Source organism: Trichomonas vaginalis, chromosome VI (assembly GCF_026262505.1).
Source record: "Trichomonas vaginalis G3 chromosome VI, whole genome shotgun sequence".
Classification (NCBI taxonomy): Eukaryota; Parabasalia; order Trichomonadida; family Trichomonadidae; genus Trichomonas; species Trichomonas vaginalis.
This window is the reverse complement of record NC_067208.1, coordinates 17276875-17303633: the sequence shown is the minus strand read 5'-3', so window position 1 is coordinate 17303633 and position 26759 is coordinate 17276875. Positions and strand designations below refer to the sequence as shown.

Sequence of the window (26759 nt, the reverse complement as noted above, 5' to 3'; positions counted from 1 at the left end):
CATTTAAATCGTATTGGTGAAATTATTTAACACATCATGGCCTTTTAATTTATTTAAAATTAACTCGAAAATTTTTTTCTTCCTCCAAAATTTTTTTTTCCTACAACAAAATTCAGAAAAAGATTCAATGCGAAGAGTGATTCAAGCCAATCAAATGGACCCTGAATGGCTTGCAATCATCGAGCAATTGAAAACAGAGCGACCTATCCCAGCATTGAAGCTCATTGCCGATAAAATTCAATTTACAGAGCAGCAAATAGCCTATCGACTGCCTTTTGATGAAATTTGCGCAAGGATAGACGATATACTATCACAACTAAATAGAGTTGATATACTAGAACTTGCAACAGAGTGTGTTTTTAAAATTGCTGATTCATTAGATAACACATACGATTTATATTCTAAGACCAAGATATTCCAACACTTGAGAAACTTCATAGATCGTAAGCTAAGTTCCAAAATTACTGAAAATTGTCTCAGAACATTCATCACAATTTCGAAAGTAAACCCAGAGGAGCTTTGCAAGACAGTGGGTATTGATCCTCTCATCAAAGCAATTAACGAGTGTAGCTTAATTGATCAAAAAGATGCTTTTGTAGCCATGGCGCGAATGACTGAGAAATATGTTGACAATAACATGATTTCGAACTTACAAGATATAGCACCTTTCTTCACAGAATATAATTTACGATTAGTTATTCACGCAGTTAAAACTTTTCATAATATTGTTTCCCGCTTGAATATTTCAACAGCTCCACCTAAAGTAATCAATCAGATTGCAGTAAGCTTACTAGTTATTACAGATATGAACTCAGATATTCTATTACTCGAAGATTTAATAAAATTAGTTCAAATTCATTCTCTTTTACATGCTTTCGTTATTAGTCCAATAGATTTCAATGGTATTATATCACAGGCGCAATCTACATCGCGAGAAGTCGAGTTATATACGAAAATTGTTTCATTGATTAATGTAACGCTCAAGCACTACTCAAAAGTCAAAGCATCGAAGTCAACGAACATCATATTGAGTTTTATCAACAAAGCATTCCCTGTTATCATAGACGTTTTACAAAATCACCGAGGATCAGCTAAAACAAGCCTAGAATGCATAAAATACATACTCAAACTCAATCCATCAGCCGATATATCATGTTTATACGAGAGTTTTACTGGTTACGCCATAGATAATGAATTGGTCAAAAGTATTTTGGACATAGCAAACAATGTACCCAACCAAATGTCTCTTGCCAAGTCTCCAATCCCAAGTATACTCATTGGAGCCAAAAAGAGGCTTTCTAACGACAAAGATTTCGTAAAAAGGGTTGATTTAATACTTTCTAAGCTAGATAGCAGCGGTTTCGCAACTTTGAAGGAAATAAATTCAATTACTTCGTTCGAACAACTATACGATCTCTTGATTACGCAAAACATGCCATTATATGACTTTGTGAATACAGGAGGACTCGAAGCTGCCAAGGAATTCTTATATACATACCAAGGCCGTATAGATGTTGTTGGAGAGGAATCTCTAAAGCAACTTGTTGAAGCATCTCATTCTATTTTGAGTGGTTTTCCAGTTCCTCATGACGAGGACATACTCGGATCGGAAAGGAATGATAAGTTCGAGTCATTTTCCATCAACGTTGATATAGAAATGCCGAATATGGGGACTGAAAATTTCAGATTGGAAATAACAATAGATTTCTCGGCCATTGAGGCATTTTATAACCAGAGAAGACGTGGAGTCACTTTTGATATCATGAAAAGAAGTTTTGACAGAAATCCAATTATATCTCGCCATTTAAAGAGGATTGATGAAAAAATACAGTACTCAAAGTTGGCAGTCCTCAATAGAATAGCAAATACTCCAGAATATAAGCGCTGTTCCTTCAAAATTGGAAATTCAATTTTTTCTGCTCGAGATAACGTTTTCCAATCCATTTGTAAAGTAATAAAAGACCCTAAACTACTCAAAGAAAAGTGTCCTCTCATCAAAATTATCGAAGGAGACTCAAATCCGGCACCTTTTGATTTATATCAAGTTAGCAAGGTCCCGCAACAGATTTTACCTACCTTTGAACTATTATCTATTATACACAGACTCCATCCAACCCTTAATTTAGTCTGCCAAGCTTTTTCGGATCATATCGCTCCATCATTAGCTTCAATTGCGAACACTGTTGGCGGATTCAGTTCGGCCGGCAGCATGATGTACAATTACCCGTATTTATTTGATCTCAAACACCGTATTTTGTTCTTTAAAGAGCTGGCATTTGATTTACCGGCCGGATTCTACTCTATGTACATAGAATTCATAAAGCCAGAGGCCAGGAGAAGCGAGAAAGCCATAAAATACAACTGTCAGTTGAATCGGGACAATTTGGCCGCAGAAGGAGCAACGGTTTTGAACGCTTTCGCACCTTCCATGGGCATCCTAGAGGTCCAATTCATCGGCGATGAGGGAATGGGTTATGGTCCGACCCAAGAATTTTTCACATTATTCTCTCACGAGCTCTGCCGCACTTCTAGAGGTCTCTGGCGAACAAATGACCCTCAAGCGGAGTTCGCCTTCTCACAGACAGGTCTCTATCCAAGTCCGGCAGCTTCGAACGAAGATTTACGGTTACTTGGCATGTTTTGTGCGAAAGCCCTTCAAACACAGTTCATTGTAGACCTTCCTTTATCTCCTCATTTCATAAGAACCCTCAGAAACGAAGATGTTACAGTCCAAGATGTAGATCCTCAACTTGCCATCGCTTTGGAGAACCCAGAAGGACTTATTGGCCTTGATTTCACATATCCTGGTCTTTATGACTTCCCAATTTGTCCAAACGGCCAAATGATCGAAATTAATCAAGAAAATGTGAATGATTACGTTTCCAAAATCAGAGATTTCACATGTGGAAAGGTCATGAAGACAAAATGCCACTCTTTCATTGAAGGATTCAACCAAGTTCTCCATTGGGAGCCAACATGTGTCTTTACTCCAGAAGAATTGATTCAGATAATCACAGGAAGTTTCCAGAGGATAACAATACAGGATTTGATGAATAACGTTGAAGTCGGAACAGGATACAAGAAGGACTCCCCAGTTATTACTAATTTCTTCGAAGTGATTGAAGAGATGAATGACGAAGACCAGAAACTATTAATCAGATTCATAACTGGATCAGTGAATCTTCCAATTGGAGGATTGGCTGGTTTGCAGCCGAAACTGACAGTTGCGGAGAGAGCTCCAGACAAAGGAGCGAACTACGACGACTGCCTTCCTTCTGTCATGACTTGCTTCAACTACTTCAAACTGCCGATGTATTCTTCCAAAGAGATTTTGAGGGAGAGATTGATGACTGCTGTGAGAGGCTGCCAGGGATCATTCGGCCTTTCTTAATATTTTTTGTAATATATATTTTTTTTTATTTTATTTTATTTTATTTGTATTAAATATGATGATATTTTGTTTAATTATTTATGAAAAGAGAGACAATTTATGATAATGTTTTCAAATGACAAAATATAAACATGTTTATTTCGAAGTTGTTAATATCTTTTCAACAGTTTGCTTTTGGGCCGTAATCATACGATTATCAAATGTAACATATCCCCATAGTTTCTTGTTCTCTTTCTTTAAATTCTCAACTGTTTGCTTCAATACGAAAATAAATATTATTTCTTCAAAAATGTTTTTTTTTCGAAGTTAAATTTTATAATACATGATGTGGTAAATTCAAAAAACGATTTATGCGATTGGCCGCTTCTTGACGAATGTCTGAGAAACAACAAAATGATCTTGCCCCAAAGCGTGAGTGGGGTCTTCGCTCATCTACCAAGCGTGTTAATTTCGCATGCAAGATTGCTCACGAACTTGTCGGCTAGAAATCATTCGAACGCCATTCAATTTCTGCTCACCAATTCCTCAAGAAACGCCTTGGTACACACTGTGGCGCTATGAAGAAACTCGATCACTCCACCATTACCACAAGTAAGTGCATTTATCATGAGCAGTTGTTTTCAATTTGGTAAATTAATAAAAAGAGAAATTAAATTTTAATATTAAAATATCTTCGAGTTTTCACGAATAAAAAAATATGATATAAATTCATGGATCTGTTTGAAATTTCACCAAATCTTTCCTGGATCTTCATTTGTGATTTGGTAACTCAAATATTTCACTAACTAAAAAGGGAGTCCTTGGAGCTCTTGATCTCTTGTCAGTAGAGTTCATAATGAGGCATGGCATCTACTGATTAGAGATCAGAGCAATCCTACCTTACCTTCAGGAGCTACAAAGCTCCTAATCGTTACGAGAGGGAGCCTTGGAGCTCCTGAAACTCATCAGCAGAGGCTATTTACCATTTGGGCCTCTTCTGATGAAAGATGCGAAACACGTCTACGAACCAGGAGCTCCAAAGCTCCTAATCCTTACGAAAGGGAGCTTTGGAGCTCCTGAAACTCCTTTTACAATAAAATAGGACAGTTTTCTTCTGAGGTTCTCATCAAATCTAAGACTTCAGAAGAAAGCTGTCCTATCAATGTATACTTACACTCTCATGGACTACAAGTGTACAATTTTAAGGCAGAGATTATCCGAGGCCTCTCATCAAATGAGGGACCTCGGATAATCTCTACCTTAAGTAGTCAAATAACTTTTCTCACTATTTAGGAACAAAAGAACAAGAGTTGGAGTACTTTAAGGCAAGATTCTTCCGAAATCTCTCATCGAATGAGAGACTTCGGAAGGACCTTGCCAAATCCTTGAACGCCAATATCCTTGGAACTGAGCTAGAACCAGGGAGAAGTAGCATACTATAGAGCACGATGGTAATCTCGGAAATGCTTATATCGCCCCAAGCACAATATTTAAGAAGTCTAACTCATATATACAAGAAGTCAGGCTGAATAGATATTGTGCATATGGTTTGCAGAACTCTCATGATATTTAAAATTCATGTTATCCCAAAAAGGTGACACTTTGGGTGTATCGTCCATCCCAGGGATGCAAAAATCACATCACCTTGGATCTATATTTATAAAAGCATAATAAAATTAAATTTTTTAATATCATTTTGTAAATTATTCGTTTACTTTATGGCATAGTCTTGAAAAAGTATCAAAAAACATTATCTTAATGGTCTCTAAAGAGGTTAAGTAGCATACACACAGATATGCTAATGTGGTAAAAAGAGATTTATTGCAAAAAGTCCAAAATAGTATATTTATTATCAAGATTCGCGTGGAAACGTACGAGTTTGGGACGAATAACTAACATTCTTAAACATTTAGTAATACTCTGATAAGTACAAGTCCTTAGATGCGACATATGGCTTCTTTTGTTCTAACTTACCAAATTCAAGAACTCAAGTTGGCAGTAACTCTGTACTAAACATACTCTAAGAGCTTGTCATTATTCCGTGTATGACAAATCATACTTTAATGTTTTACTCGTTGAATAAAGAATGCTTGATTTTGAAATCGAATGTTTTTGCTTAAATAGTTCCAGATTCTTGAACTAGGGATGGAATTAGAGGACACGTCTTTGCTGGTTAGTCGCGTGCTTGATGACAATATGCTACAATTATAATAAACGTACAAAAGGGACGAAAATTGAGAGCTTGTAACTTTCAACCAATATTTCACATTTTTAAAAATAGAATTAATCATCCCCAGGTCTCCAAAAACCACGTTTCCAATCATAAATGAATTCTTGTATGGATTCATTTGCATCAGGCTCACATTCCAAAGCATCTGCTAGATAGTAATACTGTCTTCGTGATCCATAATCATAAACTAGGGATTTGAACATTTCACTATGATCGAGGGCATACTGAAGAGGATACTTCCCATTGATATCTCTTTGATTTATAAAATATGTGTTTTTTATTATCTTTAACGCCATATTCACATCACCATTCATTACTGCATAATGTAGAGGTATCCTCCCTTCATTATCACATATGCTACAATCTGAATCTGCATAAATTAACTTCTCTACAATATCTTTGTGTCCATTAATCACTGCATAATGAAGAGGTATCTTTGAATCACTGCATATCCCATTCAATAGCTTATACTAATTAATGAAATCTAATCACGACAAATATATAAAAGAATTCCTACCTACAAAAATATAATTAAAATAATATGAACAACTCATATGCTTTTAAATGAGAAAAAACTAGCAATACAAATTTTCGATTGAGAGAATTTTTAGCCAGATAAAGAGCAAATCCAGTTATAATGCGTGTTTGCACACTATATACATAGATGGCATTGAAGTTCTTCCTTTATTTAGGTACTAAAACATGCTTGTTAAATCTCAAATGAAATTTTTGTCACTTTTCCAGACGACAAAAAAATATCCTAAAAAAGTATAAATAAAATTAACAGTTTACTTCATCAATAATCATATTTGACAAGTTTCCAATTTCACCATCTTCACAAGATAGTGTTCCAACTTCATCATTAATTCCTTCTTCTTCGTATTCATGCAGCAAATTCTCAAATTCATCTTGAGATTCGTTTTTCGTCATTTTCATTGAATTAAGAATAATAATCAATGCAAATTTAATTGATTCCTTACTTCCGCTAACAAGAATATCACAAATCATGTTTGATTTGAAAAATCTTTTCACTTTTTTCAGTAAAAAAACATTCAAATTCGATAAACTCGCCAAAAACACGCAAATTCGTTCTTTAGCACGAGAATTAAGATTCTCATATCTACAACATAAGTTTCTGATAACAGTTGACGTTTCTAATCCAATCGGAATCAAAATTAAATCTAATAATAAAATTAATCTGTTTTTTAAGCTCAAAAACCTTGATGTGCAATTAGTAAGAAACACTAATACATATTCTACCTTATTTACATCTTCTAGACATGTTTTGACATCATCAGAAAAATATGGATATGATTTTATCAAATTTAACACTGATTCATCATCAAGATGCAAAACAAGGACACTTAATAACTTGTATCCACTCTCTATTGATGGAAAATCTAAAGAAGTGAAGTGCTTAAAAGAATTTTTGAAATTTTCAAAAACTAAACTAGAAATCTCCGGATGTAAGTTTATTATGTCAAAAGCAAACTTGCTTGACCATAAAAATGTGTTTTCGTCAAGTTTTTCGTGAATATAATTTAAAATTATTATTGTTCCGTTTTCTGTGAATACTTCTGGATATTCTTTAACTAATAGTGATACAAACTCTATTGACAATATTGTTTGTACCCTATTTTTATGGTTTTCCACTGATTTTAAAAATTTTATTATTGAATCATCAAAATTTTCTGCAAAATGAGGGAATTTGTCTTCAAACATTGATTCTATTGGCATTGTCTGTATCAAATACTTCATAATATTCGTGTAAACGCTAGAATCGAAAGAATAATTTTCGATATCAACAAAAAATTCGAACAAAAGTGGGAAAAACCGTTTTGTTGATAGTAAATTTTCCATAAATGGTTTGTAATAAGTTGAAAAAACGGTTAATAAAAAAATTATGTATTGAAACAAGGAAATATTCTGTTGTATGTAAGGAGGCTGGAGTGTTTCCAATAGTATGTCGAGGATGTTATAAGAAGAAAGTATTCTTTGAAGGTCTTGTAAAAATTTTGGATTTTTTGTTAGATAAAACCTTTCGCGGTCGAAAAATATACCAAGAGAATTGATATAAATGATAATATCTTGAGTGTTGCTTGCGTATGCATCGTTTAAACTCTTGCAAAGTGCTTCGAAATTATTATATCGAGATTCGTTATCAATTTCGTCATGAAAATCGATTGGTTTCGAGTCAGGATCATCTTTGCATGGCTGCTGAATTATGAAATCGGCCGGATCTTTGTAATTCATTGAAGAAAAATAATGAAAATAAATCTAATAAAAGAGTGAACTTCCCTTTGTCACTTTTGTCAATAAAAGCGATTATTGAGAGGATTTGAATATGAGCTTTTTTTTGACGAAGAGCTCTCCCATTCGAATTTATAATAGAATTTCGGTGATTTACCATTTAAAGTATTCTCAACAGAGGATAAATCTCAATGAAAATCATGTGATTTCTTTTTTTTCCGCTTCATACCATAAGAGAAGAAAACCATCACTAAATAAATATTGACTTTATTAAATGAATTTTTGATGTTCTAATTCTAAATTTCAGAATCTTTGAGTAGAATTTCATTAAAACAATGAGATTGAGAATTAGATTTTAAAAACATCAAGCTACTTTATTTGATAGTAAAGTTGACGATAGAGACCGTTTGGTCAGAAAAAATCTGATAATTTTTTTGTGATGAGTCTTTCTTTAAATATAGACTATATCGCAAAAAATATTCAAACATATATCGATCAAGAAAACTTTTTTGATATTATTGATCAAGAAAACATTCCAAACATTTTAGAGAAAGCAAATCTTGATCCAACTCTTTTCAAAACTCTTCTTTTGCAAGGTAAAACAAAATATTCATTACCAAAATTATATAAATTTGTTCAAAAATGCAAAGTTTGTGTTAAAACATTTGAAGACGCTATTAATATTCTTAAAACCTACGAAACCTGTTTGAAACTTGAATCATCATCTGGATTAATAGATTTCTTTACTAAACACATAGAAAATCAAAAAAATCAAACACAACTTCAAAATAATCAAACACAACTTCAAAATGAAATATCACAATTTAATATTCAAAATGCACAACTCATGAACGAAATATTCAAATGTCATAATGAAAATAATCAATTACAACAAAGAATCAATAAAATTGCGACAATACATGAAATTCCATTGAAGTCAGATTTTGACACAGCTTACAATTTCCTTAAAGAACTTTCTAAAAAGCGTGATAATTTCCTTGAAGGACTTACAAAGAAGCGTGATAATATTAAAATGCCTATTTCATGTGCAGTTGGATTAAGTGAAAAGCGAAACTCAGATGAAAACACAATCTTGCTTGAAGCATGTATTAATGAGGATTTCCAATTTGTTAAATCTCTTACCGAATCAGGATGTGACAAAGATGCAATTGATAAAAACGGAAATAATTGCTTACTTTTATCATCAGCTAATGGACGTCTTGACATCGTTAAATATTTAATTGAAATCGGTTTTGACAAGAACTGGCGTAACAAAACTAATGGAAATAATCCTATTCTTTATGCTTCATTAACTTGTCAACTTGAAATAGTTAAATATCTTATTTCAATTGGGGCTGATCCAAATCAAAAAAATAATAATGGATGTTCATCAATTTATGCTGCATCACAGGCAATCTTGAAATCATTAAATATCTTATTTCATGCGGCGCCGATCCAAATGCAAAAAGCAATAATGAATCTACACCAATTATTATGGCATCAATTTCTGGTAACCTTGAAGTAATTAAATATCTAAAAAGCATAGGTTGTGATGTAAAATCAAAAAATAAAAATGGTAATGATTGTATTCTCTTTTCATCATTGTATGGTAACCTAAAATAGTAAAATATCTCGTTTCACTTGGAGTCAATCCGAATGAAAAAAATAATGAAGGATTTTCACCAATTCATGCTGCATCACTGAATGGTCATCTTGATGTAGTTAAATATCTTATTTCAGTTGGAGTTAATCCGAATGAAAAAACTAATGATGGTTTTTCTCCCATGACTACTTCATCAAATAATGGTCAGCTTGACGTAGTTAAATATCTTTTTTCAATTGGGGTTAATCCAGAAGGAAAAGATAATAATGGATGCTCTCCAATACATGCTGCATCAGAAAATGGTCATATTGATGTAGTTAAATATCTCATTCAATGCGGAGTCGACAAAAATGATTTAAACAATCATAATGATTCTTCACTTCATTATGCTGCATCTTTTGGGCATTTTGATCTTGTTAAATATTTAGTTTCGATTCGTGTCGATTTAAATCATAAAGACAATGAAGGAAAAACTCCACTTGATTGTGCGAAAGAGAAGCAAAACGAAAATGAAGAATTCAGAAATATAATTGAATTCCTAGTTCAATCAGGCGCGAAATAAATTTATCGTCAACTGAAAGTGATGTTGTTTATGATTTCTATAAAAATAAAATGATTGCATTTACAAACATAATATATCTGTATTATGGCAGTCCCAACGGGAACCGCGGTAATTTACCGAGGTTTCCGCACACCGGTTCCTTTTTTTAGGAATTTTTTAGATTAAAAAATATGCTTTGTAAATCATTTTTTTGTAAATCGGCAAAAATTTGGAAATATTCTGACGACAATAAATCTGGGAATAGTATTTTAAATACGAGAACAACCTATTTAAAAGTGTTTCGCTCGATTTTGTATAATTTCAAAATTTCGCATATAGCTTTCCGTGAATTACCGTGATTTTACCGCCACATCAATAGTTTACGACACTTTTTCCGTAAATTGAGTAGTTTACTGCACTTTTTCCGTAAAATTGAGTTACGGGAATCCGTAAGATTACCGTACCTCACTTCTAGTTGAAAATAGCATTAGTATATAATAAATAGATATATTATTCATATTTTTGATTTTGAATTACGGAAAAAGTGAGTTCAGAACTTCCAATTATTATTTGATTAATTATGTTAAAAATACTATAAGGAATTAAAATACATAATGTTGAAATTTGAATTACGGAAAAAGTGAGGGTGAAAGTGAAGTGAAAAAGTAAGATATTTTTTGTTGAAATAATCATAGTTGTACAATTTTGAAACTATATGTAAAGCTATAAATTGAATAAATTCAAAAACAAAAATTGTTTATTCTTATTAATAAATTTATATTAATCAATATTTGAACAACCCGTAATTAAAATTGAATTCCTCTTAAAATTTAATCCATACGTTAATTTTTTAATTTGCTCGGCGAATGCCGAGCTTCCCTACTTCTCTTGTCATTCCTTCAAAAACTCTAATCTCATCGCACTTACAAACATCATGATTTGATGTATTGTCGAGAAATCTTAGACTTGTTTGTCATTTGATTATAGCATTTGAAAGTCATCTCGAAAATCGATTAACAAGACAATTTCCCAAACATCTACATACAAGTAGATGATGGTAAACCCATTAGAGTTGTTTTGCTATGATTCCTCCAATCTTATGATGAGAAAAATCATATCAAAACAGCTCTAATCGAACATTCTACACAGCTTAGCATCCAGCTAGTTCCAAGTAATGCGATTACAACATCAACGGCCAAAGCCTTTCAGAGTCCTTTAATCATTTCTTCTCATCTCAATGTGAAGTGGCCCCAAACGAACTACAAGCTGACGTTACAACGCATTACAACCCGGTTAATACGAGCATATACATTAGAGCTGCTTTGTTATGATCTCCCTCATCAATTGATGAGAGATCTCATTATGAAGCAGCTCCAATCGAACTAAAAACCTACATACAAATGAGTGAAAACAAACTCATTAGAGTTGTGTTGCTTTGATTTCTCTCATCAGAAGATGAGAGATACCAGAACAAAACAACTCTAATCAAACTTTCTACACAACTCAGCACAGTATCAATGCAAAGTAATGCGTCTGTATCGTTAACAAGCAAAGTTGTTTCGGGTCCTTCCATTTTGGAAGAATTCGGAACAACTTTGCGAATTGATAGTGTAAACCCATATACATGAAAGCGTGCATGCATAAAGACAGGTATTGTCAGCAATGACTACCTGCCCAGCTATGAGTGATCAGAGAATTACCATCTCAGGCTTTTTGAGAACGTTTCAGCCAGGACCCTCGTATGTTGACTGTGAGAAAGGCATCCTTTATCTGAAATAGATGCTTTTCCAACAATCAAATTCGAAGATCTTCGACGTTGTTGTAAAAAGAGAAGGAGAAGGAAAGAAGAGGAAGGAGAGGAAGAAGGAAAGGAAAAGAAGAAGAAGAAAAAAGAAAAAAAGGACATATTAAATATAATGCGCACTTAATAGTGCCGAGGCGGCGGAGCCGCCGAGGCGCGATTTTTTTGACCCTATATTACCGCACGGCAATGTTTTTCTCGATTTTGTACAGCCCTAATCTGTATATATTATACTTTTTAATGCCATTAAAAGAACTGTAAATACAAATATATTAGAAAAAAAAGTTAATGCATTTATTTCAATACTTAATTCAAAATAAACATGAAGGAATCAATATATAAAGCTTTTATATTTCATTAATTTCAGCTTTGTTGTTGTAACAGATCTAGATTTGCATAATGAATCATGTCTATATCCGCCTGAATAATAGTAATCATATCGGTCAATTTTGGAATTTTTTCAGTAATTTGTTTAACTAAGTTATTTAGATTTGCTTCTTCTTTAGGTGAATATTTGCATTTATTTACTTTCTTCTTACATTTTTGAATTTCATATAACAGTCGTTGAAGAATTTTTGTTTCCACTCTTGAATTCACTATATCAATTAACTCGAAATTGTAATGCAAAAAAGAAAATGTATTCGTAATCCAGATTAAATAAAATGGAATCTCTGATATAAAATACTTGATTTGGTATGAAAAACTAAAAATCCCAATTATATTATTGAAAGCTAAACATGCTTTGATTGAACACATTGATATTAAATATGTTTTGTATCCCGAGTTGAAAAAGTATGTATAATAACCGTCTAAATTCATTCCAATTTTATAATTTATTGGAATATCAGTTTTGTGTATCAGAAACTCATATAAATAATATAGAAGTGATACACAATGTACCAAGAACATACAAATTCTTCGGTCACTTGTTGTTTGAATAGCATAAATTAAGAATGATATTAATATACATAATGAATATGCAAAAATTTGCAAAATATATGATTTGAATGGCTTCAAACAAAAAATGTTATTTGAATAAAATAAAGTTCCAAGAGTGAGCGCTCTTGGTAGTATCATTTTCTGAAATTCAGTTCCCCAAAATCAATATTCATCAATGTTTGTCATAATTGAGTTTGTAATCCAGTAATTTCTAACAGATTTCGATGCATTTTAACTGAAAATGCACAAAGTAATTTTGAAAAAGCACGTAGTAGATATGCACATTTAATGACTTCACCATTTGTTTTAGTGAAGATTCTAAAACTTTATCAAAAGGAATATTATGATGAATATGTTTTACCTTTATTACGTAAGCCAAAAATAACATTTGATATAAAACTTGATGACTCGTTTTTGATAACAGATATTAGACGCAGGGCTGAAAATCATCAGTATAAAAACAGTTCTGAAGTAATTGAGGATTTATCACGTGTAATCCGTTTTGTAGATTGTGGAAATAAATACTTCATTCAGAAAGATTACAACATACACGACAAAATGAATCAAATATCATTCGTTCTTCAGTCAAACATGAAAGAGTCACTCAAAATGATTAAATTATTTAAAGAAGAAGGTAAAACAATAACAGCATGGGACGTACTACTAAATCAATTATCCTCATTAACCGTTAAGGGTGTTTGCTTTAAATCTGATTCCCCAGATGTTTTCTCAACGTTTCAAGGTTATAAATACAACGTTCTCGAAAAGCCTGATTACTCAAAAATTGAGATGTTTATGGATTTCATTAAAGAAGCCATATGCGATAATAACGATGAAGTGTATAAATACCTTCTCGGCTGGATTGCATCAATGATTCAACATCCTGGAATCAAGAATGAAACAGCAATTATTTTGAAAGGACTTCAGGGAACAGGTAAAAACAGATTCACAGACATTATTTCTGAACTTCTCGCTGGTTATTCATGTAAAAACATTACTGAAATAGGTGAGCTAACGGGTAATTTCAATTCAGTAGTTGAAAATAAAATGTTTCTTGTACTTAATGAACTCAAGAATGTTGGTGAAGACAGACTCGCAAACTTCAACGCTTTGAAATCAATTATAACGGATAATGAGATTAGAATTAATGAAAAGAATCAACCCAGAAGAACTGCTCAGAACGTTGCAAACTTCATTTTCGTAACTAATAACGTCTACCCTGTCAAAATTGAAGTTGGAGACAGAAGATACGTAGTTTTAAGAGTTAATGGTAAATTCAAGGGTCAATTTGATTACTTCAAGAATTTAATGGATTCATGCACAAAGGAATTTTATGATAATTTACTAACATATTTTATGCAATATGACCTTTCATCATTTAATGTACGAATCATACCGATGACTGAAGCCAAACAAGATTTAATAGAATTATCAACAAATCCTTTAGATGTATGGATAAATACACATTATGATGAATTGTGTGCAGGTATGATATGTAAAAATGCTCTATTCTGCAAACCATCAGACATGAAAGACAAGAATTTCCAAATGAGCATTAAGGATAAATGTGATAGGAAACAGAGAAGAATAGACGATAAACAAACATGGTGTTATGTTTTGAAAGAAGAAATGAAAGGATTATATAAACAGGTTGAACCAAAGGATAATGAGGATTCATTTACTGACGATGAAATACCTGTAAATGATGCTTTATAAAGTATGATTGGAATTTATTTTTGCATTAATCCTCTAATGTTGTCAAAATGTCATGTTGTCTCATTTTTTCAGAAAAGTTAAATAACCTGGTGACATGGTGACATGGTGACACCTTCAGTTCTTCAAAAATAATTCATAACTGCCATCCTCTAATGTTGTCAAAATGTCATGTTGTCTCATTTTTTCAGAAAAGTTAAATAACCTGGTGACATGGTGACATGGTGACACCTTCAGTTCTTCAAAAATAATTCATAACTGCCATCCTCTAATGTTGTCAAAATGTCATGTTGTCTCATTTTTTCAGAAAAGTTAAATAACCTGGTGACATGGTGACATGGTGACACCTTCAGTTCTTCAAAAATAATTCATAACTGCCATCCTCTAATGTTGTCAAAATGTCATGTTGTCTCATTTTTTCAGAAAAGTTAAATAACCTGGTGACATGGTGACATGGTGACACCTTCAGTTCTTCAAAAATAATTCATAACTGCCATCCTCTAATGTTGTCAAAATGTCATGTTGTCTCATTTTTTCAGAAAAGTTAAATAACCTGGTGACATGGTGACATGGTGACACCTTCAGTTCTTCAAAAATAATTCATAACTGCCATCCTCTAATGTTGTCAAAATGTCATGTTGTCTCATTTTTTCAGAAAAGTTAAATAACCTGGTGACATGGTGACATGGTGACACCTTCAGTTCTTCAAAAATAATTCATAACTGCCATCCTCTAATGTTGTCAAAATGTCATGTTGTCTCATTTTTTCAGAAAAGTTAAATAACCTGGTGACATGGTGACATGGTGACACCTTCAGTTCTTCAAAAATAATTCATAACTGCCATCCTCTAATGTTGTCAAAATGTCATGTTGTCTCATTTTTTCAGAAAAGTTAAATAACCTGGTGACATGGTGACATGGTGACACCTTCAGTTCTTCAAAAATAATTCATAACTGCCATCCTCTAATGTTGTCAAAATGTCATGTTGTCTCATTTTTTCAGAAAAGTTAAATAACCTGGTGACATGGTGACATGGTGACACCTTCAGTTCTTCAAAAATAATTCATAACTGCCATCCTCTAATGTTGTCAAAATGTCATGTTGTCTCATTTTTTCAGAAAAGTTAAATAACCTGGTGACATGGTGACATGGTGACACCTTCAGTTCTTCAAAAATAATTCATAACTGCCATCCTCTAATGTTGTCAAAATGTCATGTTGTCTCATTTTTTCAGAAAAGTTAAATAACCTGGTGACATGGTGACATGGTGACACCTTCAGTTCTTCAAAAATAATTCATAACTGCCATCCTCTAATGTTGTCAAAATGTCATGTTGTCTCATTTTTTCAGAAAAGTTAAATAACCTGGTGACATGGTGACATGGTGACACCTTCAGTTCTTCAAAAATAATTCATAACTGCCATCCTCTAATGTTGTCAAAATGTCATGTTGTCTCATTTTTTCAGAAAAGTTAAATAACCTGGTGACATGGTGACATGGTGACACCTTCAGTTCTTCAAAAATAATTCATAACTGCCATCCTCTAATGTTGTCAAAATGTCATGTTGTCTCATTTTTTCAGAAAAGTTAAATAACCTGGTGACATGGTGACATGGTGACACCTTCAGTTCTTCAAAAATAATTCATAACTGCCATCCTCTAATGTTGTCAAAATGTCATGTTGTCTCATTTTTTCAGAAAAGTTAAATAACCTGGTGACATGGTGACATGGTGACACCTTCAGTTCTTCAAAAATAATTCATAACTGCCATCCTCTAATGTTGTCAAAATGTCATGTTGTCTCATTTTTTCAGAAAAGTTAAATAACCTGGTGACATGGTGACATGGTGACACCTTCAGTTCTTCAAAAATAATTCATAACTGCCATCCTCTAATGTTGTCAAAATGTCATGTTGTCTCATTTTTTCAGAAAAGTTAAATAACCTGGTGACATGGTGACATGGTGACACCTTCAGTTCTTCAAAAATAATTCATAACTGCCATCCTCTAATGTTGTCAAAATGTCATGTTGTCTCATTTTTTCAGAAAAGTTAAATAACCTGGTGACATGGTGACATGGTGACACCTTCAGTTCTTCAAAAATAATTCATAACTGCCATCCTCTAATGTTGTCAAAATGTCATGTTGTCTCATTTTTTCAGAAAAGTTAAATAACCTGGTGACATGGTGACATGGTGACACCTTCAGTTCTTCAAAAATAATTCATAACTGCCATCCTCTAATGTTGTCAAAATGTCATGTTGTCTCATTTTTTCAGAAAAGTTAAATAACCTGGTGACATGGTGACATGGTGACACCTTCAGTTCTTCAAAAATAATTCATAACTGCCATCCTCTAATGTTGTCAAAATGTCATGTTGTCTCATTTTTTCAGAAAAGTTAAATAACCTGGTGACATGGTGACATGGTGACACCTTCAGTTCTTCAAAAATAATTCATAACTGCCATCCTCTAATGTTGTCAAAATGTCATGTTGTCTCATTTTTTCAGAAAAGTTAAATAACCTGGTGACATGGTGACATGGTGACACCTTCAGTTCTTCAAAAATAATTCATAACTGCCATCCTCTAATGTTGTCAAAATGTCATGTTGTCTCATTTTTTCAGAAAAGTTAAATAACCTGGTGACATGGTGACATGGTGACACCTTCAGTTCTTCAAAAATAATTCATAACTGCCATCCTCTAATGTTGTCAAAATGTCATGTTGTCTCATTTTTTCAGAAAAGTTAAATAACCTGGTGACATGGTGACATGGTGACACCTTCAGTTCTTCAAAAATAATTCATAACTGCCATCCTCTAATGTTGTCAAAATGTCATGTTGTCTCATTTTTTCAGAAAAGTTAAATAACCTGGTGACATGGTGACATGGTGACACCTTCAGTTCTTCAAAAATAATTCATAACTGCCATCCTCTAATGTTGTCAAAATGTCATGTTGTCTCATTTTTTCAGAAAAGTTAAATAACCTGGTGACATGGTGACATGGTGACACCTTCAGTTCTTCAAAAATAATTCATAACTGCCATCCTCTAATGTTGTCAAAATGTCATGTTGTCTCATTTTTTCAGAAAAGTTAAATAACCTGGTGACATGGTGACATGGTGACACCTTCAGTTCTTCAAAAATAATTCATAACTGCCATCCTCTAATGTTGTCAAAATGTCATGTTGTCTCATTTTTTCAGAAAAGTTAAATAACCTGGTGACATGGTGACATGGTGACACCTTCAGTTCTTCAAAAATAATTCATAACTGCCATCCTCTAATGTTGTCAAAATGTCATGTTGTCTCATTTTTTCAGAAAAGTTAAATAACCTGGTGACATGGTGACATGGTGACACCTTCAGTTCTTCAAAAATAATTCATAACTGCCATCCTCTAATGTTGTCAAAATGTCATGTTGTCTCATTTTTTCAGAAAAGTTAAATAACCTGGTGACATGGTGACATGGTGACACCTTCAGTTCTTCAAAAATAATTCATAACTGCCATCCTCTAATGTTGTCAAAATGTCATGTTGTCTCATTTTTTCAGAAAAGTTAAATAACCTGGTGACATGGTGACATGGTGACACCTTCAGTTCTTCAAAAATAATTCATAACTGCCATCCTCTAATGTTGTCAAAATGTCATGTTGTCTCATTTTTTCAGAAAAGTTAAATAACCTGGTGACATGGTGACATGGTGACACCTTCAGTTCTTCAAAAATAATTCATAACTGCCATCCTCTAATGTTGTCAAAATGTCATGTTGTCTCATTTTTTCAGAAAAGTTAAATAACCTGGTGACATGGTGACATGGTGACACCTTCAGTTCTTCAAAAATAATTCATAACTGCCATCCTCTAATGTTGTCAAAATGTCATGTTGTCTCATTTTTTCAGAAAAGTTAAATAACCTGGTGACATGGTGACATGGTGACACCTTCAGTTCTTCAAAAATAATTCATAACTGCCATCCTCTAATGTTGTCAAAATGTCATGTTGTCTCATTTTTTCAGAAAAGTTAAATAACCTGGTGACATGGTGACATGGTGACACCTTCAGTTCTTCAAAAATAATTCATAACTGCCATCCTCTAATGTTGTCAAAATGTCATGTTGTCTCATTTTTTCAGAAAAGTTAAATAACCTGGTGACATGGTGACATGGTGACACCTTCAGTTCTTCAAAAATAATTCATAACTGCCATCCTCTAATGTTGTCAAAATGTCATGTTGTCTCATTTTTTCAGAAAAGTTAAATAACCTGGTGACATGGTGACATGGTGACACCTTCAGTTCTTCAAAAATAATTCATAACTGCCATCCTCTAATGTTGTCAAAATGTCATGTTGTCTCATTTTTTCAGAAAAGTTAAATAACCTGGTGACATGGTGACATGGTGACACCTTCAGTTCTTCAAAAATAATTCATAACTGCCATCCTCTAATGTTGTCAAAATGTCATGTTGTCTCATTTTTTCAGAAAAGTTAAATAACCTGGTGACATGGTGACATGGTGACACCTTCAGTTCTTCAAAAATAATTCATAACTGCCATCCTCTAATGTTGTCAAAATGTCATGTTGTCTCATTTTTTCAGAAAAGTTAAATAACCTGGTGACATGGTGACATGGTGACACCTTCAGTTCTTCAAAAATAATTCATAACTGCCATCCTCTAATGTTGTCAAAATGTCATGTTGTCTCATTTTTTCAGAAAAGTTAAATAACCTGGTGACATGGTGACATGGTGACACCTTCAGTTCTTCAAAAATAATTCATAACTGCCATCCTCTAATGTTGTCAAAATGTCATGTTGTCTCATTTTTTCAGAAAAGTTAAATAACCTGGTGACATGGTGACATGGTGACACCTTCAGTTCTTCAAAAATAATTCATAACTGCCATCCTCTAATGTTGTCAAAATGTCATGTTGTCTCATTTTTTCAGAAAAGTTAAATAACCTGGTGACATGGTGACATGGTGACACCTTCAGTTCTTCAAAAATAATTCATAACTGCCATCCTCTAATGTTGTCAAAATGTCATGTTGTCTCATTTTTTCAGAAAAGTTAAATAACCTGGTGACATGGTGACATGGTGACACCTTCAGTTCTTCAAAAATAATTCATAACTGCCATCCTCTAATGTTGTCAAAATGTCATGTTGTCTCATTTTTTCAGAAAAGTTAAATAACCTGGTGACATGGTGACATGGTGACACCTTCAGTTCTTCAAAAATAATTCATAACTGCCATCCTCTAATGTTGTCAAAATGTCATGTTGTCTCATTTTTTCAGAAAAGTTAAATAACCTGGTGACATGGTGACATGGTGACACCTTCAGTTCTTCAAAAATAATTCATAACTGCCATCCTCTAATGTTGTCAAAATGTCATGTTGTCTCATTTTTTCAGAAAAGTTAAATAACCTGGTGACATGGTGACATGGTGACACCTTCAGTTCTTCAAAAATAATTCATAACTGCCATCCTCTAATGTTGTCAAAATGTCATGTTGTCTCATTTTTTCAGAAAAGTTAAATAACCTGGTGACATGGTGACATGGTGACACCTTCAGTTCTTCAAAAATAATTCATAACTGCCATCCTCTAATGTTGTCAAAATGTCATGTTGTCTCATTTTTTCAGAAAAGTTAAATAACCTGGTGACATGGTGACATGGTGACACCTTCAGTTCTTCAAAAATAATTCATAACTGCCATCCTCTAATGTTGTCAAAATGTCATGTTGTCTCATTTTTTCAGAAAAGTTAAATAACCTGGTGACATGGTGACATGGTGACACCTTCAGTTCTTCAAAAATAATTCATAACTGCCATCCTCTAATGTTGTCAAAATGTCATGTTGTCTCATTTTTTCAGAAAAGTTAAATAACCTGGTGACATGGTGACATGGTGACACCTTCAGTTCTTCAAAAATAATTCATAACTGCCATCCTCTAATGTTGTCAAAATGTCATGTTGTCTCATTTTTTCAGAAAAGTTAAATAACCTGGTGACATGGTGACATGGTGACACCTTCAGTTCTTCAAAAATAATTCATAACTGCCATCCTCTAATGTTGTCAAAATGTCATGTTGTCTCATTTTTTCAGAAAAGTTAAATAACCTGGTGACATGGTGACATGGTGACACCTTCAGTTCTTCAAAAATAATTCATAACTGCCATCCTCTAATGTTGTCAAAATGTCATGTTGTCTCATTTTTTCAGAAAAGTTAAATAACCTGGTGACATGGTGACATGGTGACACCTTCAGTTCTTCAAAAATAATTCATAACTGCCATCCTCTAATGTTGTCAAAATGTCATGTTGTCTCATTTTTTCAGAAAAGTTAAATAACCTGGTGACATGGTGACATGGTGACACCTTCAGTTCTTCAAAATAATTCATAACTGCCATCCTCTAATGTTGTCAAAAATGTCATGTTGTCTCATTTTTTCAGAAAAGTTAAATAACCTGGTGACATGGTGACATGGTGACACCTTCAGTTCTTCAAAAATAATTCATAACTGCCATCCTCTAATGTTGTCAAAATGTCATGTTGTCTCATTTTTCAGAAAAGTTAAATAACCTGGTGACATGGTGACATGGTGACACCTTCAGTTCTTCAAAAATAATTCATAACTGCCATCCTCTAATGTTGTCAAAATGTCATGTTGTCTCATTTTTTCAGAAAAGTTAAATAACCTGGTGACATGGTGACATGGTGACACCTTCAGTTCTTCAAAATAATTCATAACTGCCATCCTCTAATGTTGTCAAAATGTCATGTTGTCTCATTTTTTCAGAAAAGTTAAATAACCTGGTGACATGGTGACATGGTGACACCTTCAGTTCTTCAAAAATAATTCATAACTGCCATCCTCTAATGTTGTCAAATGTCATGTTGTCTCATTTTTCAGAAAAAGTTAAATATACCTGGTGACATGGTGACATGGGTGACACCTTCAGTTCTTCAAAATAATTCATAACTGCCATCCTCTAATGTTGTCAAAATGTCATGTTGTCTCATTTTTTCAGAAAAGTTAAATAACCTGGTGACATGGTGACATGGTGACACCTTCAGTTCTTCAAAAATAATTCATAACTGCCATCCTCTAATGTTGTCAAAATGTCATGTTGTCTCATTTTTTCAGAAAAGTTAAATAACCTGGTGACATGGTGACATGGTGACACCTTCAGTTCTTCAAAAATAATTCATAACTGCCATCCTCTAATGTTGTCAAAATGTCATGTTGTCTCATTTTTTCAGAAAAGTTAAATAACCTGGTGACATGGTGACATGGTGACACCTTCAGTTCTTCAAAAATAATTCATAACTGCCATCCTCTAATGTTGTCAAAATGTCATGTTGTCTCATTTTTCAGAAAAGTTAAATAACCTGGTGACATGGTGACATGGTGACACCTTCAGTTCTCAAAAATAATTCATAACTGCCATCCTCTAATGTTGTCAAAATGTCATGTTGTCTCATTTTTTCAGAAAAGTTAAATAACCTGGTGACATGGTGACATGGTGACACCTTCAGTTCTTCAAAAATAATTCATAACTGCCATCCTCTAATGTTTGTCAAAATGTCATGTTGTCTCATTTTTTCAGAAAAGTTAAATAACCTGGTGACATGGTGACATGGTGACACCTTCAGTTCTTCAAAAAATAATTCATAACTGCCATCCTCTAATGTTGTCAAAATGTCATGTTGTCTCATTTTTTCAGAAAAGTTAAATAACCTGGTGACATGGTGACATGGTGACACCTTCAGTTCTTCAAAAATAATTCATAACTGCCATCCTCTAATGTTGTCAAAATGTCATGTTGTCTCATTTTTTCAGAAAAGTTAAATAACCTGGTGACATGGTGACATGGTGACACCTTCAGTTCTTCAAAAATAATTCATAACTGCCATCCTCTAATGTTGTCAAAATGTCATGTTGTCTCATTTTTTCAGAAAAGTTAAATAACCTGGTGACATGGTGACATGGTGACACCTTCAGTTCTTCAAAAATAATTCATAACTGCCATCCTCTAATGTTGTCAAAATGTCATGTTGTCTCATTTTTTCAGAAAAGTTAAATAACCTGGTGACATGGTGACATGGTGACACCTTCAGTTCTTCAAAAATAATTCATAACTGCCATCCTCTAATGTTGTCAAAATGTCATGTTGTCTCATTTTTTCAGAAAAGTTAAATAACCTGGTGACATGGTGACATGGTGACACCTTCAGTTCTTCAAAAATAATTCATAACTGCCATCTCTAATGTTGTCAAAATGTCATGTTGTCTCATTTTTTCAGAAAAGTTAAATAACCTGGTGACATGGTGACATGGTGACACCTTCAGTTCTTCAAAAATAATTCATAACTGCCATCCTCTAATGTTGTCAAAATGTCATGTTGTCTCATTTTTTCAGAAAAGTTAAATAACCTGGTGACATGGTGACATGGTGACACCTTCAGTTCTTCAAAAATAATTCATAACTGCCATCCTCCTGTGTTGTCATTTATGATAAAAATAAAAATTTAAATTATGCCGTTCACTCTTTTGGAGCTCAGGACTTTCACAAACATTGAGCGTTCAATGAATGCGGTACCATGCGAATACAGTCATAAATGGTGGCATGTATTCTTTACTTTGTCCCGTTGTTTGTGTATATCCTGAAACGAAATGTGTATGGTTTCCTTCTCCCTGAGTGTCATCCCAGTAACAATTTATAGCAAACTTAACGTCGTCTTTAACATCATATCCTTTACCTTTTGTCATTCCTGATCAATCCCAATATCTATGCTTATGCCAACCTGCTTGAGATGTACTTAAATCTATGTAGTGACTGTGTGCAGGTAAATTTTCACCTGAAATCGTTTTACTCCCCCCTGTTTCCTTTGAAGAGTTTGCACAATACAAAAACCTGTCAACTATTTGTTCCCATGCACCAACACCAAACATTACTTGAGGACCTCTTGCATCCATAGATGTATAATAGAACCTACTGGGTTCATTAAATCAAACATATGAGATATATATAGGATTGTCTCTTTTGAACTTAAAATATAGTGCAACTATTTCAGGTTTCTTCTGGTTTGTGTTAGAATATTTTTTATAATATAATCTTATGTTTTCAGGAAAGGTAAAATCTTGACTATAATATTTATTTCTGTCATCTGTATAATAATATACTATTCTCGTTTTTTCTATTGCATTATATCTTTTATATCTATAATAATCTAAATATAATGTTAGCTTTTGTTCATCTACATGTGGTGTTCTCTCGTCATCTCCATAGTCATAATAATTGGTGTGCTGGAGCTGGGTCAGGCAATTATATCTACCATTTCATAAACTCTTAAATATTTCTTTTGTTCGTCTCCATATAAGTTTAAGTAGCAGTTGTTGTCTAATGGAACTTTAACTTGTGTACCATCATTCTTTTTATAGCTTACATACATTTCATTGTTATTTTTCGGAATGAGTTTACACCGTGCACCATTTTTTAAGGACTGTACAAACTGCCATCCAAAATATTTATTTTCTTCATTGACAGAAAAATCACCAACAATAGTTTCAATATTTTTTGTTCCTATCAAACTTTGGTATATTTCGTTGACATATTCCTTATCCGCCTTCTTCATTAACTCATCGTTAACATATTCCTTATCCGCTTTAAGGTCTAAACATCCTGAAACCCATCCTGTATCGGCTTTAGTTTTTAAAATCTTTGATGTCCATTCATGATACCATTCAACCCTTTCTTTAATTTCATTATCTTTTTCATCAACATAAACCAAATTTGCCTTCTTCATTAACTCACTATCCACATATTCCTTATCCGCCTTCTTCATTAACTCATCGTTAACATATTCCTTATCCGCTTTAAGGTCTAAACATCCTGAAACCCATCCTGTATCGGCTTTAGTTTTTAAAATCTTTGATGTCCATTCATGATACCATTCAACCCTTTCTTTAATTTCATTATCTTTTTCATCAACATAAACCAAATTTGCCTTCTTCATTAACTCACTATCCACATATTCCTTATCCGCCTTCTTCATTAACTCATTTAGGAAACCTTCTATGAATTCCTCATTTAAATTAAATCTTCCAATCTTCAAAACTTTAGGAAATGCATTTAATGCGTAATATCTCTGTTCTTCTGGTGGAATTGATGTTATATCATCCGTTATTCCTTTAATTTTTGAATTCATAAATAAAATTTCTTTTATATTTGATATCACTGCACCACCCTTGCAAACGAATTCGAAACGGTCATTTTTCAATACTATCTCCAAATCTCCATATTTCAACATTTGCGTTTGTTCTGCCCGTCTTTGAATTATATGCATATATGGCGTATGTAATGGTCTGAAGGACCTGGGTGTTTTGTGCCTTAAGTTGTTGTGGTTGCTGTTGTTTAATCATTTATTATGATTTAAAAATAAATATTTAATCCGTTATCTCATCAGCTATTTTTTCTATTTGAAATTGCCATAATATTCATTCATAAATTTTAAATCACAATCAAATAGGTCAGTTATTCTAAATTTAATATTTGATAAATCTTTTGAATGAAGAATAAATGAATTCCCGGATAATTGAAACGGATATGAAACGAAAATGTGTTTAAGTTGATGGATAAAATGTTTTGTATTGATGGGTAAGAGTTGGGTCTAATGTTTGATGTGAAAATCTCATTGGGGTATTAACTTTATCACATTTGATTAAAATGAAATTGGAACCAGTGTCAGAATACAAAACATCCCCAACATCTTTTTTCAAAATTTAATATCCCCAACAATGAACGAAGATGAGGAGTACAAAATTTAATTTTCAGCGGAAATTTAATAAGTTATTATTTCATCAAGTTCAAAAAGTTTATCAGGTTTTGATTTAAAATTTTCTTCATACCATACGATAAATGATTCATTTAAATAACTTAAAATCGTGTTAATATCCCATTTCGCTATCACATTATTTATATACATATCATACGTTTTTTCATGGTCATCTTTAATAAATGATATATAATCTGAAGGGTCTAAAAGAATGGGATTAAATTTACCACTCACAGAAACGAGAGTAACATTTATAAATTCCGCTAACTGTTAAATTTAATTCACAGCTATTATTCGAAATAATATTGATAATTGACATTTTTATTACGATTAAAAATATGGTAAAGCGTTATTTTCCAGTGATAAATATAAACTAGAATAAGATTACCTCAAGAATTCATAAATTCAACGAATAAGAAATTCATTCATGTTATAAAATTTAGTGTTTTCAGAAAATATGAGTCAATGTCATATTCATCAACAGGTTATATTTCACTTCATTCAAATTTAGTTCAATCAAACCCATATAATGACCATTTCATAAGATTTTCAGATGGTATTAAAAATGTAATTGATAGATTAAAATATGAACAGATTGACAATATCGAATTTTTGGAATTTTGGTTTAAATATCCCGATGGAAAAAAATTGAAGTTAAAGATAAAGCTGATACTATAACAAAAACAATTACAATGACCGATCCAGATAGTGGGGAACAAAAAGAAATAAAACAAACGATAGAAACTGGTGAAAGGTCAATTATTATCGATTATGATTCAAAGGATTATTATTCGATAATGTTAATGCTTGAATATTAAATAGCCTTAACAAAGAATTTTTCAAGTGATATTTTATATCATCAACTATTTTATTATAAATATCATTATATGTTAAATGAAGTTCAGTTGTTGTTCCGTTCTTTGATATCTTAATTGTGCTAATATCCTTTATAGGATTTATTTTTGCAACTGTTCCGCAGCATGAAACCTCATCATCTATGAAAAATTGAATCTTAACGTCTGAATCTTGAACATCACAAAGAATGGCGATAATGTGAATTAATGATTCATAAGGTAAAATAATTAAACCGGATTGGTCAATTAAATTTATTATTGAATCATAATTATTAATTATTATATCACGGTAAATTTTCATCTAATTCTGAATTAATGTTCTATTTTATATGGGTTCTCGATGTTTGATGAAAGAGGTGGGGTATGTTGGATAAGTGGGAATTTCAACAGGTTCTTTACCGGGTTCAGATAAAATGATTGGGTCTCCATTCTCATGGTTTTCTCATTCTCCTCATTCTTTCGGTAAGTCACGAGTTAATAAATTTGGTTGAGTTGCTGACCTTGTTATAATTCAGGGCTAACATTAACTTTAACATTTTGAATAATTCGTGATTATCATCATTACGTTATAACCAACCGTAATCTCTGCTTTTGCGTTAGTGTTCTTTTGACTAGTGA

The 26759-nt window shown here is 32.8% G+C and overlaps 6 protein-coding genes and 1 pseudogene across 7 annotated transcripts, besides 5 other annotated features; 4 read left to right on the top strand and 3 right to left on the bottom strand.

Moving 5' to 3' along the window:
• Positions 1-119: 119 nt before the first annotated feature.
• Positions 120-3393, top strand: TVAGG3_0881870 (E3 ubiquitin-protein ligase trip12 family; the record flags this gene model as incomplete). Its single annotated transcript, XM_001321784.1, has 1 exon — positions 128-3391. The coding sequence occupies one exon, from the start codon at positions 128-130 to the stop codon at positions 3389-3391; it is 3264 nt and encodes a 1087-aa protein (XP_001321819.1).
• An 881-nt stretch (positions 3394-4274) lies between these two features.
• Positions 4275-4456: a mobile genetic element.
• A 635-nt stretch (positions 4457-5091) lies between these two features.
• TVAGG3_0881850 (ankyrin repeat and sterile alpha motif-containing protein) lies at positions 5092-7887 on the bottom strand (the record flags this gene model as incomplete). Its single annotated transcript, XM_001321783.1, has 1 exon — positions 5654-5914. The coding sequence occupies one exon, from the start codon at positions 5912-5914 to the stop codon at positions 5654-5656; it is 261 nt and encodes an 86-aa protein (XP_001321818.1).
• Positions 7888-8289: 402 nt separating this feature from the next.
• Positions 8290-9375, top strand: TVAGG3_0881840 (protein ubiquitination; the record flags this gene model as incomplete). Its single annotated transcript, XM_001321782.1, has 1 exon — positions 8290-9375. One exon carries the CDS (start codon positions 8290-8292, stop codon positions 9373-9375), a length of 1086 nt encoding a protein of 361 aa, XP_001321817.1.
• Positions 9376-9634: 259 nt separating this feature from the next.
• On the top strand, positions 9635-10015 carry TVAGG3_0881830 (EP4 subtype prostaglandin E2 receptor binding; the record flags this gene model as incomplete). The annotated part of the gene is made up of 1 exon (XM_001321781.1): positions 9635-10015. One exon carries the CDS (start codon positions 9635-9637, stop codon positions 10013-10015), a length of 381 nt encoding a protein of 126 aa, XP_001321816.1.
• Positions 10016-10098: 83 nt separating this feature from the next.
• Positions 10099-12012: a mobile genetic element.
• Positions 10821-10895: a mobile genetic element.
• Positions 11226-11485: a mobile genetic element.
• Positions 12013-12905: 893 nt separating the features above from the next.
• Positions 12906-26759: part of a mobile genetic element that runs on past the window's edge.
• Positions 13023-14450, top strand: TVAGG3_0881790 (uncharacterized protein; the record flags this gene model as incomplete). The annotated part of the gene is made up of 1 exon (XM_051250468.1): positions 13023-14450. One exon carries the CDS (start codon positions 13023-13025, stop codon positions 14448-14450), a length of 1428 nt encoding a protein of 475 aa, XP_051085943.1.
• Positions 23036-23221, bottom strand: TVAGG3_0881780 (phage tail repeat-like family; the record flags this gene model as incomplete). Its single annotated transcript, XM_051250467.1, has 1 exon — positions 23036-23221. One exon carries the CDS (start codon positions 23219-23221, stop codon positions 23036-23038), a length of 186 nt encoding a protein of 61 aa, XP_051085942.1.
• On the bottom strand, positions 23228-24874 carry TVAGG3_0881770 (annotated as a pseudogene). The gene has a single exon. A coding segment is annotated over exon 1 (1647 nt).